The sequence below is a fragment of the Calidris pugnax genome, unplaced genomic scaffold (assembly GCF_001431845.1).
Source record: "Calidris pugnax isolate Ruff unplaced genomic scaffold, ASM143184v1 scaffold326, whole genome shotgun sequence".
In the NCBI taxonomy this organism is placed as follows: domain Eukaryota; kingdom Metazoa; phylum Chordata; class Aves; order Charadriiformes; family Scolopacidae; genus Calidris; species Calidris pugnax.
Window position 1 is genome coordinate 745,195 of NW_015091265.1, and position 19,139 is coordinate 764,333.

General features: G+C 38.3%; 1 protein-coding gene across 1 annotated transcript in view; it reads right to left on the minus strand.

The window, feature by feature from the left end:
• Positions 1-19,139, minus strand: part of SSBP2 (single-stranded DNA binding protein 2) — a 156,232-nt gene that overhangs the window by 27,627 nt on the left and 109,466 nt on the right. The window contains exons 7-10 of the mRNA XM_014960492.1: positions 9,183-9,242; positions 6,061-6,127; positions 5,799-5,869; positions 1,957-2,024 (exon numbers count right to left, since the gene is read on the minus strand). Coding sequence (XP_014815978.1) covers positions 1,957-2,024; positions 5,799-5,869; positions 6,061-6,127; positions 9,183-9,242 — 266 coding nt within the window. The remainder of the gene's footprint in view (positions 1-1,956; positions 2,025-5,798; positions 5,870-6,060; positions 6,128-9,182; positions 9,243-19,139) is intronic.

Sequence of the window (19,139 nt, forward strand, 5' to 3'; positions counted from 1 at the left end):
GGACAGGTTCTCAAGGGGACATATAAATCTAAAAAAACTGTACTTCCCACATCACTGAATTAAGAAAACGTCATCTATGTATGTCTACTGGCTCAACCCAAGACAAAATATGCTTATTAAATGATGCAATATGGAAACATTAGTATTTTAACCCATAAGCACCTTCTCTCTCTTTCTGGCAGACCAGGAATTCTTTTTGTCATCCAGGAATGTGTATTCTTATTTTCCCTTTACAAACTCTCGTTTATGTGGGTAAGTAGTCTAAAAATATCTTACGTATCCTGAATTTTAATTCTACAACATTTTATTTTAGAAAGGTAATTTTCTTTTCTTATAATTAAATCTCCTCATGAGGACAATTTCTGCAGTGCTTATACTATACTCACACTGAATTTCAAATATCTAAATATTTTTTCTACATCAATTTTATCAAAAAAAAAGAAATGCTTCCCCTTGGGAAGGTTCCTAGAATTTTCTTGAGTCCAATATATAATGTCTATGACAGAGTAACATCCAACTTCAGATTTTATTTGCTTCAAGAATTCAAGCTATGTCAAGAAATTAGAAGAAATTAAGGATATGGAGCATTAGATTTTTTTTAAGGGTATTGTCTATCTCAATACCTCTTTTACTTTTTCAGGTTGGTAACTCTTTACTTGAAATTAAAATTATCATCTGGTTTATGTTTCCTATAAAAAAAAGAGTTAAAATGGGTATCTACTACGTAATGATAACAAGCGTATACAAGTCTTGTCTGTGTCTTCTGTGTTGATTTGCTGAGAACACCTTCGAAAGGCAAAGGCTTTACACCTTCGAGTAAGAAAAGGTGTTTCCTCTGCTTTTGGTTGTAAAATCATCTGGTGTCTTGATAGCCAGAGCACCATGACACCTTCTGTGAGCACTCAGGGACTGCAAAATGCTGGTTATGAAAACATGTACAAACTTCAGCAGAGGCAGGGCCAAGAGACAAGAATAACTTGATAATCTCTGGTCTGTGATACACTAGAGATAAGAGGCAGCCCCTTAAAATCTGTGAATCTCTTAAGAGATAAATCTATATAATACAAGGAGCACCTTACTTTCTTCCAGGCTTGCTAATCATATATGCAACTCCAAGCAAGCAAAAGATTTTTCTAAAGTGCAGAGGATTCTTTATGTTGGGCCACTTCCTATGCTAAAACCCTAAGCTTAAATCTCATCTACTCTAGATACAGTAATTTTACATCTGAATTTTCTCTACAGCCTTAGAAGAGGGGGTTGTCTACAGGTATAGAAGGCATAATACACTTCCATGACTAAACCCATGCCTGGAATAAATCAGCAGAGCTTAACTGACAGTTACTGACAGTCTACACAACTTTTTACTAAGTGACAATCCAGTCCCAGAAAACCTTACACTCATATCTGTAATACTCTTCTATCTGTTCAGAGTGGGAATATATAGAATTACAGAAATAAAAACAGCAACAGAGAATCATCCACGCTTATTCTTTCAGATATATCTTTTTTCAGAAATAGTTCTAGATGATGGTTTAATTTTGCTAAAATTAAGTACTTATTTATGTTGCAGAAAAGAACCATACTTGCACCATTCTTTACAAAATATTTAACCAGTGGCATAAAAACATAAATGTACTTAATGTAATTTTTTAAAAAAAATGCATACAAGGATATACAGGTGACTATACTGACAAATTATTCCCAATATTTGAACTTTGACCTGTGAAAGAAACTGAGTATTTGTACAGCCTTGTAGGGACAGTAAAGGTGCCTGTAAGAGATGCATGCAGAAGGAGGAAACTGCTGTGGGTTCACCTTTATAAATTGCAGTTATAAGTCATCAAAACATGTTACTTATCAAAGCATGTTCTCCCTTGTCTTAGTTATCCCAAATATAACTTCTACAATGAAATAATGATTTTTCTAAATATTATAAGATTTTATTATTGTGCTTACATGTTCATTCCAGGCATCCCCGGGCCACCTAAAGCATTCAGTGGGGGTCTCATTGCACCTCCATAGTTCTGCAATGATAACCAAGGGTCAGACTACCACAAAACAAAAAAACAAAACCAAAGAGGAGGGGGAAAGAAAGGACAGCAGGTTAATTATATCCCTACATAACTGCTGACTGGATAGGCCAATGTAATTCATTCTTTCAGGAGTTTCCATTGTTGACTTAAAAAAATAATATTGTTAACCCCAAGGAGAAAAAACTACAAACCATAGAAATTGACTAAAAATACTTAAAATGTCAATTGTTTCAGAATTATTTATACATACAGAAACCAAGTCAACTGCCAGCAAGGGGCAGGTTTTATAATGTATGCAACATTTATATCAAGGGAGCTCATTCAAAATTAGAAACCTGGATTTAGATTCTAAGATTTCTACATCATGGTATTTAAATAAAATTATTTTAAATTAGATTTTATTAGGATATTAATAAATGTTTGTATAAAATTACACCAAATGATATCACTTTTATAACATACAGCATAATCATTACATTTCTAATCAGTCAATTCTAATAAGTCTATGGTAAGTAATACAAAAATTATTTAATAAAATAATAAATGTCATAGCGATGCCAACAAATGAACTGCCCAATGCCTATAAAATCTGAGTTTGTGCTGTGATACTATGACAAAAGTAACTGTACCATTTCCATGGAAAACTAAATTATATTTATTTTTATTCAGAGGAATACAAGCAGAACAGCCTATCTCACCTAATGGACTCCCTAATCTGTGTTAATCCTGCTACATTTTTCTCATATTTCAAAAGAATGGATAATATTAAATTCTCCAAAATGAACAGCTGTGCATTTTGCAAGGAGGGGAGAACAAAGAAGCAAATTACTTTAAAGAAGTATAGGTCACTGTTGTGGTCTGTTTTCCAATAAAAAAACCTAATGCACTCTGTTTCATATATATAGTGTACTACAACCTACATATACTATATGATTCAAGACTTACTGGTATTCTCTATATTGGTCTGATTCACAAAACCATGTAAACGTGAAGCCACGAATACATGGAATAAATCTAACAGTGACGTTGAACACGTGGATCTGATGCTCTTTCAACCCTGAGTGGGACAACACACCAGTTATCTGGAACTGATCTAGAACTGATCTAGAACTGAGAGAGGAGGTTGTGTAACTGCTAACAAAAACCCCAAACTTAGAGCTTTCTTCACTGTTAACACTCCTGAAAGTGTCCCAAGGATAGCTAGTTTGCAAGAACATATCCAGAGGATGTAAACAGATGTCCTCTTCCAGACCCCCAAGTCCCATCTGAAGACAGTATTGTCCACAGCTGCTGGTCATCGATCTCCACTCATTCCTGCCTTTTTGTGCGCAGCCAGCAGAGTGATTGGGGTCCATGCTCAGGCAGAAGTCAGCCAGATTAACTCAATCCTCCTCTTTGACCTAAGTTATCCTAGACGATTTTGGCTGAGCAACTCCTCTGTCAGAATTGTAGGGCACTAACCAGCAGGTAGTGAAAGGAGCTGGGCACAGTAACATCTCAGGTGGCACCACTGGGTCTGGCAGAGAACACTGACTGTAACAAAACAGAAGTTCTGTATCTGTTTTATTTCATTTTTCCATCTTGATGTGGAGGGCTGAGCCATTCTCCCTATTTTGTCTGTCTGGTATCTCCCCTTTTTGTTTTAATTCAGGAATCATCTATGTGGACCAGGGTTAAACATCTCTATGGAATCCTGCAGGACTGGAATAATCCTAATCAAATGTACTTCTAACTCTAATTACTGCTAATTCTAATCAAATGTACTTCTTCATCCTAAAATAAGAGTGCTTTCATTAAGGCTACCGATATACATGTTCCTTCAGCTGGAGCTACGCCGTGCAGAAGTCAGTGCCCCAATTTGTTCCTTGCAGATTTTTACTCAAAGTTACCACCACCACTGTTTATCTGGTAGTTGAGCTGTTCATAAAAGTGCTCCCTACCATCAGGTGGCCAAAATGAGCCAGATTAACCAAGACTTATTTCTTGCTTGAATAAAGCCTGAACCTTGTTCTTTAGAGCTTCTCATAGATTCAGGCATTTATAACCATACTTTTTGCTTCATGCTACTTAAGTCTGAAACAGTCCAGAACCATAAAATACAAAACTGAGGTGCATTTTCTGCAGGTTTTCAAGCACGTGCATGCCATAGTGGACACAAGCATTTCTTTATCAGCACATTAAGTGTTTTCCAAATTGACTGAACGTGCAGCACCAAGGTAGTAGGGCCACCCGTAATGGTGGCTAAGTCAACTTTACAGCACTGTAGCAAGAGGACCTTAAAAGTAGGTGTGACTTGTCAAATTTGGCTATAGAACTGCATTCTGAGAAGATTCTAAACGCCAGATACAAAGACAGATGATGATCCATTTGTAGAAAAGATTGATTTATGAACTTAAATTTTGTGTAGACTAGCCACATTGTTCCCCATTTTAAGAGGATGTTCAGCACAAGAAAGAACCACCTTACAAAAACACTGGATTTTAAGAGACAACAGAAAAGGAAAAAATATGCTTATAAAAACTGGCATGAGATTTGCCTGCTGTGTGACTAATGGTGCTGCATAAAGTATCAGCTCAATCTCACATGGCAGCATCAAAAAGCTTCTCTTTCCACCTCCAAAAGGCAAGTGGTAAATATACTTCAGTGCTACAAAAAAAATAACCAACGTGTTTCATAATGCTTTGTTGGTCACACAGCAGATGTGGTGTACAACTGCACAACTGGTTTCTACCAAGAAGACCCAAAATTGTAAGGACAGATTTGAACAGATTCGAAAGGCAAAGCTATTTAATCATTTCAAATTCAGTTGCTATTCCAAGGAACAAAGAAATCACTAGAGAGACTATCTGAAATGGGGAAGTAAAAATGCAAAGTGTGGGCACAACAAGCACACTGTGAAACAAAATACTGGCAACACTAGTGCGAAACACCACCCCCAAATTTTCTCTCACAGAGAGCACTGACAAAATATAGAATAATCTTTTGGATTCGTATTTCAGGTATGCATCAGAATTAATTTCTTTTCTATCTCAGTTTACTGTTGAAATTAATTCTGACAAATACCACTCCTATTTTCACACTTTTGAGGAAAGAGCCTATGGACACTTGTGGCCAGGTGAGCACCATGGAGAAGGCTGATTCTTGCAACCCAAGGTTGCTCTGCTCCTCCAAAAGAGAGCTAGAGAGACGTTTACGATTGACAAGGGGGAGAAACGGCAGCATGAACTTCTCATTTTACATGACAATCTCTCTAGTGCTCACCAAAAATCTAGATCAATAGTGCATGAAGGAAAAAAATTTACAGAATTGGGGGGTAGTTCTGGTATAAAGAGTTTGCCTAAATTAGAAGTATTAATCCTTTCCTCCCAAACAGCACAATCAATTAGGCTGGGAGGATGAGGAGACACCTATTTGATCTTTGGTTTCCAAAAGGATCTCCTTTAGAGATCCCTGGATCTCCTAAAGGCTCCCAAATGTCAGCCTCTGATTACAACATGCACTGGCTGTAGGACAAACATAACTTTTCTGAAATAAGCAAGTTAAGGGATCCCTCTTTTACTTTCAAGTCTTAATTAAAATGACTGATGTTTTCATTTTAGACTCTGAACAGCTGCAACTCAGAATTAATTTTTGTAAAACATAAATTCCATTTTAAAATGGGATTAGAAGAAAAAGTCCTGGCCATCTTCAAGCTATGGAAAGATGGAGTAACACAGTGTGCATATAGGCCTATCAATAAAAATGGTATCTATCTATGGAAGGTACCTGTGGTCCTAACGGAACCATTCCTCTTGGAGGGGTCATTCTCTGCATTGGCCCACCCATGTTTGGATGCCCTGCAAATAAAATGAAGTAGCTTAAAAAACCTATGCAATACACAAGCACCTTCTACAACAAGTTTAACAAATCATTCCTTCTAAATTAACAGAAAATCTAAAAAAACTGGAGTAGGCTTTAAAACACAGAAGAAAGACACAATTTTGAGAAGACAGTACATTTGAATGGTCCAAATAATTGTCTCATTCACCTTGCTGCCGTGTTGGGTCCATCCCGCTAGGCAACAATGGCTGACTTCCTGGGACACCTCCGAGTGCCTGCAGGCATAGAAAACATATGTTAAAAGCATATAAAGCTTTGAAATTTATGTTAAAGACATAATGCAGATACTTTGATTTTAATTCCTGGGTGTTTCTTCTGAGTCAAGAGTAACGTGGAAGAGTTAACCTTCCTCAATGCCCTAACTAAATGTCCTGAATGCCTAACTAAACTGAAAGTACCAAGTGTGCTATGGCCTTGACTATGGACTTGCACAGACAAACTTGGACTTCCGTGGAACTACGTATAAATAATCTCCAAAATGTAATTGCTTTTTCCATCCCAATGCTTCCTATACTTTAGCTTACCTGTTTAACCTCGAAACATTGCCTTTTTCTTGGGTACGTGGCAATTTATCCAAAGTTTATATTACTATAGTTTTCCCTTTCAACCATTATTCTAACATTTCCTTTCAGAGGTCAGGAAGCAGACACTGATATTCTCTGAGATTGAGCCATAACTGAGCCAACCACACAGCATTCACAGGGTGCTGTTAATTAGGGCTGTGATGTGGGGGACATTTTATCTTCCGCTCTGCTTTGCTCTTGAGGGGCATCAATGTCAAGATAAGCTTATTATTCATCTATGGGAGATAACAACAGTCACAAAACTTCCTCCTAAGCCTTACCGTCTAGCATGGAGGTAGATTGTATTGTTACTTCACCTCTGGTTCAACTCCAATGCGTTCCTCCTATGTCCCCACATTTTGATCTGTCCTTTGGGTTTATACTAACTGAATTAGGTGTAAGGCTAATTTCTGCAGTCTCTCAACTACAGTTTAGCCAACTAGAAAGTTTTTACGAATGGATCTTCGTAGCAGATCCACTAGATGCTATTCAGCATTTCAAAACATCACTTTTTCAGTTAAAAATATATCCAGAATGGGTAAATCTGTTGATATGAAAGTAATCTACTCAGGCAATACAGGTATTGCTTACTGAGGAAACGGTAAGTTACTCTTGACTTGGAAATACTGTAGTGGTCTTGGACTCATACAAAGGGGAACCTACGTGCAAATACTACTGAGTTTGTTTCCACAATAGGTAGAAAATTCAAAATTTCAAAATTAAGATGACTATTATTAACTCAAAGGTAATACAGTCAAAAGGAACTGCACTAAAGGTTAATGGCATAAACAAATAATCCGAGACAACATCATTTAAATCAGAGCTTCACATGTACTTCAGTGGATGACACTTAAGAACAAGGCATGAAGTGCATGGAGCAAGGTCAATGACCAGCAAGGCAGGAACTGGTCACTTCTGCCAGAGATGCAGATGATGCAAGGAGACGGAGGCATTTGCTGCTGTGAGCACGTGGGACCAAAGACTCTACTACAGTTACACATCATACCACTTCTCACAAAAAATGAGTGTTCCTGCACAGCGTGATGCAGACACCCTTCTGGGGCTGGATCTTGTGGGATGCCATCGAGTCCTGGAGGGGACTTGGGGACACTCCTGCAGCACTCGGTCAGTACTAACTTTCCTTGCTACAAAGCCTAGATCTGGCTCAGATAACTACGATAACCCCTCAGATAAGCACATGCCCTGTGTTACCCGTCCTTGCCTAAGCAGCACAATCCCTACTGCAAGGCATTAAGGGACAGAGTTATAGTGACAGTGGGAATTTTAACTCTGATTTTTACTGGCTTCCGTCTCATCCAAATTTCAGCCTCAAAGCTGCACTACAATAGTTTATTACTTCCACGCGCTGCCCATCTATACTGTAACTTAAATAATGGCAGCGTTGTTAAAAGCAGTAATTCATGATTGCAGCATAACGTAAATAAATTGCAAAAGCTGTAATTCACTAAGATTATGTGATTATGCTACAGTTCTGAGCTGAAAATATCACAATGTGGAGACAAAAACGCTTCCCAGACTAAAACTGCAGGTTGGCAGCGCTTTCACAGCATCCACCACATCCAGCTTCTACCTGCCAGTATTTACTGTGTTCAGAAACACAGAAAGAAAAACAAAGGAATATGTGAAACCCAAACACTGGTGTATCTTTGGCTACAATGGAACTGAAAGGTGCAAAAACCGCAAAGATATTTTGCACTGAATTACAGCACGTCTGTAGCAAAGAGTTAACTGAAGTGCTAATGATGTTGCTGTCCCTTGATGATCACTTCAACGTGGTTAATTACATTTCCCTTGTAAGAAAGTAGGTATGGTACAGGTAACTTCACCTGTTCCCAAACACCACCGTGTTTGATTTGGAGGAACATTTGAAGAAGTCTTGTGACCTGATATATCCAGCTCACTGTATTTTAAATTTCATCTTTCTGGAAATACTGTGCCAGCGCTGAAGACAAGTTTGTTGATACTGTGTTATACACATATAAAAAATAGCCAGAACTGAGGCTGGAGCAGAAAAGCCTCCTCATCAAGCCGTGACAAGAAAGACAGTCCGGAAGTTTTAAGTTGCACCAAAAAACCCCACTCCATCTGTCCTATCAACCTTTCCCAACACTGTAAATGACCCAGTTTTTCTTTCAGAGCTCCACTGATATTTTTCTTTCTGCTTATCTCTAACTTTTCATCTGTTGACAACCGCTTTCTCCTCCTCTATCTGCACTACAGAGAGCTTAAAAATACAAATGCTATCTGCTTCCAGAACCATCTTTTCACAGATGGGCCAATAAAGGTCTCTGCTGACGAACAGCAGCTCATTACTCATTCTTGTTACACTGGCATGCATATCCTTTGATGGAGCTGAGAGAAAATTGGGAATTTGATGCATTTATAGAGTCCTCGGAGTGTCTGTAAGAGTCATAGAGCACTTTATGATACCCGTTTCTCACCAATACTCTCCATATTTACTGTGAAATAAATGTACTTCATATATCTAACAAAGAATAGAAGGGAGTGAGGCATTTTATGCAGAATTAGGTTAAAAAAAATGGCAGAGCTAACTGCTTGACGTGGTTTGGAGAGTTTAGAGAGTGTTAACAGCTATGGGGATGTTCTGCCCTCACCTCAGAGCAGGCACCCCTGGCACTGCACCATCACCCCAGACCACAACACTGCATCCCTGAGGAATCCTTACCTGATTGGGTATTCTTAACGGTGGCCGCGGACCTCCCGGGTACCGAGGGGACATGAAAGGCTATGGAAAAAAAGAAAAAAAAGAAATACCGCTAAATAACTCAGCTCACAAATACCACATTGAGTCACTTGTGTATGGCTTGTGCCACGCTCACACCTCAGGCATCCAGCTTAAATATTTCCACAGAGCATTCAGCATATTATTACGCAATGTTTAGCAGAACTGAATAAATTTAGAGATTCTTAGTGAATGCATCTACCAAGATACACTATGTACAACTTTTTTACAGTTATTGTGAATGCAGGATATAAACACCTTAATGCATTAACTGTGAAGAATATAAACCATTTAGATCATATATTCACACGTCTGTACTTTCCACTGGAGAAGGAAAAGACAGAAACCCTGGAATATAAAATAAAAATGTTTTTGGGAGAGTAAAGATGTAAGTAACAGCATAATCAATTTGCAAATACTTTCCATTCGCTTTTTTGGTAATAATACAATAAAAAGCAAGGCAAGCTTTAACCTGTGAGGGCACAGATTTCAAGATCATGCCATAAATATTAGAACTTTGTTTTTTAAATGAACCATGTTAATTCAATGCTACTCCTCCCATCCCTGCATACATAACTGCATGTTCCCTCAACACATCTCCTCTCTCAAAACCAAATATACACCCAAATCTGTCATTCTTCCTGCACCCTGTGCGATTCTAGTGACTCTTGGCTACTACTATACTGCTTTGTAGCCCCACAAACAAGGTCAGTCCCTTATGAGAAACAAATGGTAGCACCAGCAAATAAATACATTTAGTATCTCTACTTATTCCATCCCAAAGTAATCTAGAAATCTAAAAATCTGGGAGGTTTGTGGCAAGTGTGAAATCTACAGGAAAAAGGCACAAACATCTGACTAAACAGATGATGAAGAGGATCATTTTGGCAAGCGAATGCACCTATAACTCCAAAAGAAAATGAAGAGCTGAAAGTATGCTTTGACTTTGTATCACGAAAAAGGAGCTCACTTCTGTTTGTGACACTGTCACTGGAGACACGGGAGGGATAAAGGAAAAGAGTCTGCTGGGACTTCCCAGGGGCAATCTCTGATGACATGTTTATGCCCTTCTTTGGGGTCTCGTCAAAAAGGAACAACTACTCCTACACACAGGCAGCATCTAGTCAGCTGTAGCTGAGGACCACTGGCAGGTCACTAAAAGCCTGTGATCACATCCCTGTATTACAAATGAACGGCCACATTTCAGCTCCATCAGCAGCGCTGCGTGACAAACTGAAATGCCAGGGACCGTCAACGTTGGTAATGGATGTATTACTAGTAGCAGTCGCTAGCAAAAGAATTATGTTTCCAATAATTACTAATGGAATTTTTCCTATGATCTTGCATAAAAAAAAAATAATGGAACCTTTCATATCTCAGAATCAGGTGAAAGCTGAATTAATGTAACCTACATAAACATGTGTTTAAAATAGGTACTGGAAAGCAATTTAAAATACAGAGGGTTTACAAACTGGGCAAGAAAATTCAATGACAATTGTGAAAAGATTACTTTAATAAAAAAGGCATTTGAAATAATATGCTATACAAGAGGGAGGCTTCTTCATGCCCTCTCTCTGATAAGAAAGGAAGCAAAAAGGGTTGTGCATGTGGTGAAGGCTGTAAACATGCAGGCCCTTGTAAAGTAGTAAAAGTGCAAGGAAATTAGAATTTCAACAATTTCCATAGAGGTCAACCCAGTGCATTATATGAAACGCACCACAGTCTAGTGAGTATCTTGAATTTGGTTCACCTCATTCGGCAAATAAAACCTTAACTTTATTTATGGTTGTATAGCTCATAAAAAGGAAATCAGCAGTGTTTCCGAAGTTAAACATCTTAATGTAGAATCACACTACTAATATTAATATATGATAGTGTGTTATTGGCAGGACATCTACTCCTTTCAAGCAGAATGGAAACCTGCTTGTCCCTTCTCTTCCCAGTAGGTTCACCTTTCTATGCAGTTTAAAAAAATACCTAAAAACTTAATTGTTTGCATAGAATTGAAATTTCATTTAAAAAACCGAAACAAATACCCCACTGCATTAAGGAGAGAAAGACATTTATTAATGTAAAGTTGCAATTTCACTTTTCAAAATATGACATATTGTTTCTAATGCCCAATGTATTTTTTGTTTTGCTGTTCCCCTGAGGTCAGTAGCTGCTTCAGATTTTTGAGAAGGTCCTGATCTAGATAGGTCTCAGGTCTGCTAAATAGAAGACTCACAGAGTAACCCTAGGATTCTTCTCTGAAATGATACGAATTATGTTTTTTTGAGGCATTGTTTCCTAAGCAGGCATCAAAGCAGACTTTAATGTGATAGCCAAGGCACTTATTCGTAAAGGGCTTGTTAGTTCACGGCATGGAATAACTACAGGAGCCTCTTTGATGCAACCCCATCTTACAAAAACATCTATATACTGCCAATATTCATATAGCTAAGTATTCCCCTTAAACATGTTTGTGGAAGTGTTTCATTCTTTAAGCAACTGGACACAAGTGGAACTGCAACAAAAGACCTCATCTATTAAATGTCAAATAATTCTTATGATTCTTGATAATCCATGGTTATAAACACTGCACAGTTCTATAGGCAGGAAAATATATAAACAACTGGGAAGCACAACTATATGTTTTGATGAATATAAGTATCAAAAAATATCCATATAGCATTGCAGAAAATGTTGAGATAGTGATGTCCCAGGACAATTCTAAAAAATCTACACTGTTTTGGACCAGCATTTAGTACTGAAGTTTACCACAAAAACTTTACCACCAAAAGAAAAACTTAAATACTCTAATTTTTGTGTCAGTTACTAAACGTCTCCCTCTCCATCACCAACGTTGTTTGTCCACAAAAAGTTCTACTGAGGCATATCAAGACACCAAGGAACTTCTGCCAAACATTTTAATGAAAATAAATTAAATATGAACAGCTTCTCACCAAATTAGGAGCAATTTTTTTCAAGTCTGACATACACACACAACATTGTTAAGCACTAGGAATTCTGAAAGACAAGAACTCAACAGCAGGCATTTTTTATCACGTGTGGTTTTTTGCTACATCCTTTGTAATTAAGAAAAACAAGCTGACATGTAGTCTCTGATCTAGTTTTACTTTATTATTAAGAGTTGCTGAAATGACCATGGATTAGGGAGGAACCAACCATGGTCTTACATGTATTATGGGTGGTAACTCACTCTTTCTTTGGCTTTTTGTAAATTTTTTCTTCCCTTTCTCTTAATGATATTGCAGCACCTACATCACAAAAAGTAATGGGTTCAGAATACGGGCACTAAATTAAACCCAGTGATTGCAGATTTTGAACTGGCCAGTGCAGCACGTGTCTTCTGAAGACAAAAATAAATTCTTTGCATGTTTAGGTCTTGGACGTTGCTGCCTGCTACCTCAGCCTTGTCTCAATTCAGAATTCAGCATCTTGATAGCTGAGCACCTTTAATGTACCCCCGCATAAACTCTCAGCGAGACAGACTCCTTATTTGTCTGGAGTTCAGTGTGGAGGGGACTGGATGGGTGCCAGGGCAATGCATCAGATCCTTCCTGGCTTGCCCCAGCCAGCAGGGAGGGAGAGGAATGTCAGCAATGCACAGGGTACAAGAGCACTTCTCCCACCTAAGGACTGTAGACATATGACTCTTCAAAAAATAGGCTGGGTAAAAATAGAAAGAAATAATTAAGCTGGAAAAAACATGCCAAAAGATAGGTAACGTGATCTAATAATGCAGCTGTAACTTTAGCTACCAAGTAGGAAGAAGACAGAGGGGCAAAAGATATCATCTCCTAGAGCCCCCTCTGCGCAAAAGGATGTAGGGTACTCTTCAAATAATAAATCTGGCACTTCAGGGCCAGATCTTGCTTAAGACATTGCAAAGCCTGTCTAAGCAAAACCAATCTCTTGAAGCTGATCTGACTGAGGAAGGTGGGTATTACCAGAGTGGCTCCATCCCACAGTAATTTCCAGGGGCTCTTAAGGCCTTACAGTCCCTCTAAGCCACAACAGGGACATTACATCACGTAGGAGAAGATGTAAACAATGCTATGGCACACTACTCTAGGCTACAATTAACTTCTCAAATGGAGTTTGGGAACTGGCACATATACTAATGTATTAAGAAAAGGAAAAAAAACCCACCAAAAATACCCCACAAACACCTAAACTAAAAATATGAAAATAAAAGAACATGACAAAAATCAAAACAACAAGCAAGAGTGAACTATCGAAGCCACGAATGAGATGGAGATGCCACCAGTGCTTGAAAATGTGTCCAAAAAGAAAGGTTGCAGCAACAGCCAAAGAATCTGGTGTTTCTGAAGAACAGCCAACTAAACACATCTGCACACACCAGCATTACTGCCCTCAGGTACAAAAGTCAGTAATCTGGTATCACAAATAGCTTCTGGAAGGCTCCTGTCATGCAGCTGAGACCAAAGGAATACAGGCAGAAGCTTCTACTAAACTGGGTGAAACAGGAGGCAGATAGAAAAAACCTTTTGTGGTCACTGCAGAATATATTTATTTACAAATTAAAAAAAAAGGAAGAAAAGTACTAAAAAAAGAAAAGAATACTAAAAAATACTAAAAGAAGAGAGACTACATAAAATTTAATCAAGATGTGAAATGTTTAGTAAGCTTCTTGTTCTTACTTAAAGCATCCTACCATGTCAAATTGTTAAAAATGCTTAAAAAGAAGAAAAGTTCAAGAACCTGAATGATGGTAAGAGACGTTCTAGTACTTTTTATTATCCTCCTCCTAAAGAAAAAACCCAGCTGTGTACAGGGAGAGTACAGGGTATCCTCCAAACTGTGTATTTAAATTCAATTTTGTGAGTTGTGTGTGCATGTGCGCATGAACAACATACAAAATCTTGTAAAATACTATTTTTCTTAATCCCTGGGGATACAAGGGGACAAGCAGATCACGGCTTTCTAATAGTGATGTCTTTGAAGAAGCACAGTAGCCTCACTGTCCACATTTTGGTTCCAGTACTCAGGAAAAATAATTTCACAGAAAAAAATCCACCAGGAGGCTGATGACATAAAGGCACAGATGTTGGCACGTCTCTCTGCCAGTTGTGTAACTCCTACTTTGCCTTCTTTTAGCTGGGTGACTCTAGAATACGGTATGATTTAGGTTTAGTTTTCTTGTACTCAATACTGGTAGAATAAAAGAAATATTCAAGAAAACTATTTTTCTTTAAATTTACTTCCATTCTAAAAGCTGGGAATATAATTTACCTCCTTCCAAATACGGTGGTGGGGTTTTTGCACTGACATTTTTATCCTTTATTTATTCGTATCGTTACATTTATCGACCCCACTTTGTCCCATATAAATTGCAAAACTTACAATAATCCACACTCAAATAACTGATCCTGAATATTGCTTACATTTCAACTCCTATTGAGAATGAATTCCTAATGAGATTAAATTTACTGTAAACATCCCCAGCTGTTCCAATACCTGCATATTACGTGACACCCTATGGCTTGTTATACTGGACAGCACAGCCCCACGCAACAAACACACCCGCACCAGGAAAACAAACAAATGGAGTTCAAAAAGAATTACTGTGGTTATTGGGCATGAGTAACGGAGAGCTCGCACACATCTGCTAACCATAAAAATACCAAGAGCCAAAATGCCAGCCAACAAAGCCTGGGCTGGGGAGAATAAAATGGAATTAATGTTGCTTGAACAGGAGAAGCCAGGAGAACAGGGCATGAAGAAACCCACCTTTCTCAGTCAGGGTAGCTTAAAATAACAATGTTCATCTAGATTCACATTGATGTCTTCCCAGCTAGCCCAAATGCACCCTCCGAGGCTGACTGGCTTGCAGCGGGGTGACTTGCTAACCACCATGCTTTGAAGCCACAGGAGGGATGTGCTCAATGCACTGAGACCTCAAGCTGTTGAAGATGTCCCCTGCCCAGCTCAGCCCTCCTGCTGTGCCCAAGATGAGTGTTTCTACAGGAGATCTCATGAAAGGAAAGGTGGTTTTGGTATCTTGGGTACCTCAACACAGTGTCAGCCAAGCCTGATGAGCAAACAGGCCCACCTAGACACCTTTGCCCATCACGGACTTCTCCTCTGCCCCAGCCTGGGGCAGCACCACCCCACTGGGGGGACAGTGACAGACACTGGGGAGAGAGGATCCATCTCTAACAATAGCTCCATCCAGACCTGGGAGAGGATGCCCACACTCTTACTGCATTTTAGATGGCTTGGGAAAGCAGAGGAACGGGTTCTGCTTGCACCAGGCAGTGCTCTGCAGGGCTTCCCAAAAACACCTCTACATTCATGCTTTTAGAAAGTAGTGATAACTGTTTCTCAGCATCCTTTTAATTTTTTTTCTTTAACTTGCATTATCAAATTTAGAAAAATATCCTTAGATTGTACTTCTCAACACCCTGAGAAGCGGATGATGCTCCTCACTGGAGAACATCTCTTAAGGGAATGACAAGAGCACATCACAAATTAAGAAATACAAGGTGAAGCACAGTTTTAGCACTCCGTATAGAAAAGGACTGAAATGGTATTAATTGGTGTGTATAATTCAGCCACCATAATCAGTACAAACTCTAAACACTACTTATCACTAGAAGCTGAAAACGGAACCACAGACTTAATTTGTACACACTATGACAAATTATTTTAAATTAATTGTGCTGCTACTTGACAAGCAGGTAGTGTAAGAGGGTCCAAGCTGCCAGCTTCAACATCACAAGCTAGATGGGAATTCTCATAATGACCAAATCTCTTCATTTATTCATTTAAAGTTCTAAATGATAACAAGAGAGACAAACCAAATCTCTTTGTTCTTCTCTCCTCCATTAAAAAATTAGTTCAATTGCCAAGTTACATATTCTGTCTCTGAAAATACAACACATATTCATCTTTTTTGGTTTTCCAACTATGTTCCTGGTTAAAAGGATTTACATAATTTAACTATTTCTAGTACAAATGGTAAGAAATAAGACTGCTTGATATTTTTATTTCATTTTCTTATTATGGTAGCAGTACTAACAAATTACTAGAAGGTAACTTTTTAATGTATCTCCTTAAGATTTTATAAAATGGTTTAGTGGTGCTTTTCACCTACCACTGGTGTGCATGCTTCCATTCTCAATGAAAAAAGGGGTTTGTACTCTTGAAGAGTACCAGTGGTGAACCATAAGATATGTGTGAATTGAATTTATCCAAGTTAGTTTACAATTCATACGCTTTCATTTATTTAGCTTCCTCTATGTTTTTTGTGGACATCTCCATCAGCAGTAACAGTCACCACAGCGAGTAAGACACTCTTCATTAACACATTTTAATTCTAACCAGGACTAAACTAAATTAGCTGTCTAAATTACACTCTTGTGCTGGCACAGCCTGCTGATAAGCACAAACATGTAACTAAACCCTCTGCAAAGCTCGGACAGGCTATCGTCAATGCTTAACAAAAGATTATATTCCTGTTCAGTTGGATTTCACTGTTCATTACACAAGCCTACCTGTCCTCCTCTGCCCCCAGATGGCTACCACAGCGTTAGAGGTCTTTGTTTTGTATTTTGCTGCAGTATTTCAGAGATGGAATTCGGGTTACCCACTGCACTTCTTGTAGTCTACCAGTAGAAATCAAACCGGCTGTTTTCACCTACACTATTTCACGTGAAATTGCTTTAGATTCCCAGCACCAAGACAGGTTTTCTCTCCGCACTGGCCTTTCCTAATGACCAAATCTATTTCCATGAGCAAGTTCTTGTCTGTGCTTCAGATGAAGATCCCTGAAAAAATAATTTCCCTATTTATGGTTATCTAAGAGGAGCCTGACATGGTCTGGCAACCTATAAATAGCAATAGTAAGAGGTATGATTAAATTCAGACTATTGTATTTATTTATTTATTTTAAAATCAAAAAAGCCTTCCACAGAACTCTGTGTTTCCACATCCAAAATCCCAAAAGTTACAATAATTCTAGCATTTCAAACAAACTTCATGCTTTATCCCTGGTTAAGAAGGACAGGACTCATTCTACCATATGACAGAATACTGCGATATGTACCTTGCACACTCTGCACAGAAAAATGAAGAAACAAAACCTCTGAAGAAAAAGAATAAAATTCTTTTGTCTCTAGCTAAACATTTCTCTGTGATGCTAAAAGCAGGATCTCTCCACTCACCTGGCTACTTCTCCAGAAATCTGAGAATGTAAATAAGGCTCATTTTGATGATCTTTAGGAATTGTACTGTTATTACACCTATCCCACTTCATGGGAAACACCATTATCTCATACTCATGGAGATTTAGTTTGTGGGAGAGAAAGGAGCTAACTTCTGCTCATGAAATTTAATGGAAATTCTGAAAAAAATGACAATTTTAGAAGGGCTATTACTAAATTTTAAACCAGGTTACTGTTTTTTTCTTTAATTTTTATAAAACACAAATAGTATAGAAAATAGAGGATTTCGAACCTGACAAGCTACAACCCAAACATCAAGAAGAATCACCTTAAAAAAGAAAAAGACCCACAAACAAACTGCGCTTTTAGAATTCAGACATCATGCACACAGATCACTAATCTTGAGAAAGCACTTTCCTAAATTTAGTAAACCTTCTAGTCACCCCTGCTTATGATATACAACTGAATTTTTGGAACAACTTTGACAACGACAAGCTAGGGTTTGTTATTCCTGCTTTTATGTTTAATAAATATATTATTTCAAAGCTACAGGCATTATCATCACCCAAGGATTTTGGCTTCAAACCCAAGCACTTGTGGCTCGTGTAGAAAGCAAGATTCAGACTATGACAGGGATTGAATTAACCTCAGCAGAAGGAAGCACCATATATAAATGACAACCCTTCCCCTACCCTTCAGTACACATCAGCAGCAAATGTAACGCCGATTTTGGTATATGGTCAGTAACCTTAAATTTCTGAGGATCATCCCACAAACAGAGAACTGGAATTTTCAGGATAAGATTACGAAAGTTAGGAAGAGACCTCCTTGTGCCCAATTCCATCCTTTCCCCTTGCACCAACATCCCACAACGGGTCTGTGGTTGGCTTGAGACGTGCAAGGGGAAGGGGAGGCGGGGGAAGCGCGGGCTCGGAGCTACTCAAGCTGAGCAGTTTTAATTTCCTCTAACAGTTACGAGCAGTAAAAAACATTACCACAACTGCAGGATAGAATTATCAAAGCCAGCAGATGTCGGACACCTTTATCTTCTTACAGTTGACTTTATTCCTGGTATTTAGAGAAAATGAACAAAACAGAGAGGAACAAACTACTTAACAGATCTTTCTAGATGCTAATCCCCTCTCGCAGAGTAAAAATGTCAAAATAATTTCTAAAATTAAAATATCTTAAAATACAGCGTGATACTGGCAAGGACAAAAATGCACAGATCCCAATTCTGCAAAGAATTAGACATATGCATGGTTTTATGCACTTGAGCATTCCCAGTGGGTGTCAGTCTGCTATATTGGGGTGGATGCATTTTCAAACACGGAGAATCCAAAAATACAATAAAATTCTTCTTACTAAAATGAATTATATAAACCCAAGGGGAAAAAAAATCCCCTTTAAAATCTATTTTCAAAGCTTTCGAAGGCCTACCACATCTGCTAGATTTACTCACAAGCTGCATTTGTAGCTTTATTTGCTCACAGTAATGTTTTAACAATCTGTGATGCTTTTCAAGTTTCTGGGACTTCACTGGATCTGCTCTGTTTGGGGCCCAATTCCTTAACTTTTCAGCCCTTCACCTGCAATTGTCTCATTTGCTCCACTGGTGTTTAGGATGGGTGTGAACACGTAGCAAATCCAGCTAATTTTGCAGTTATACTCCAGTTCATTTTTAATGATTTGTAGATTTTAGTTGTAA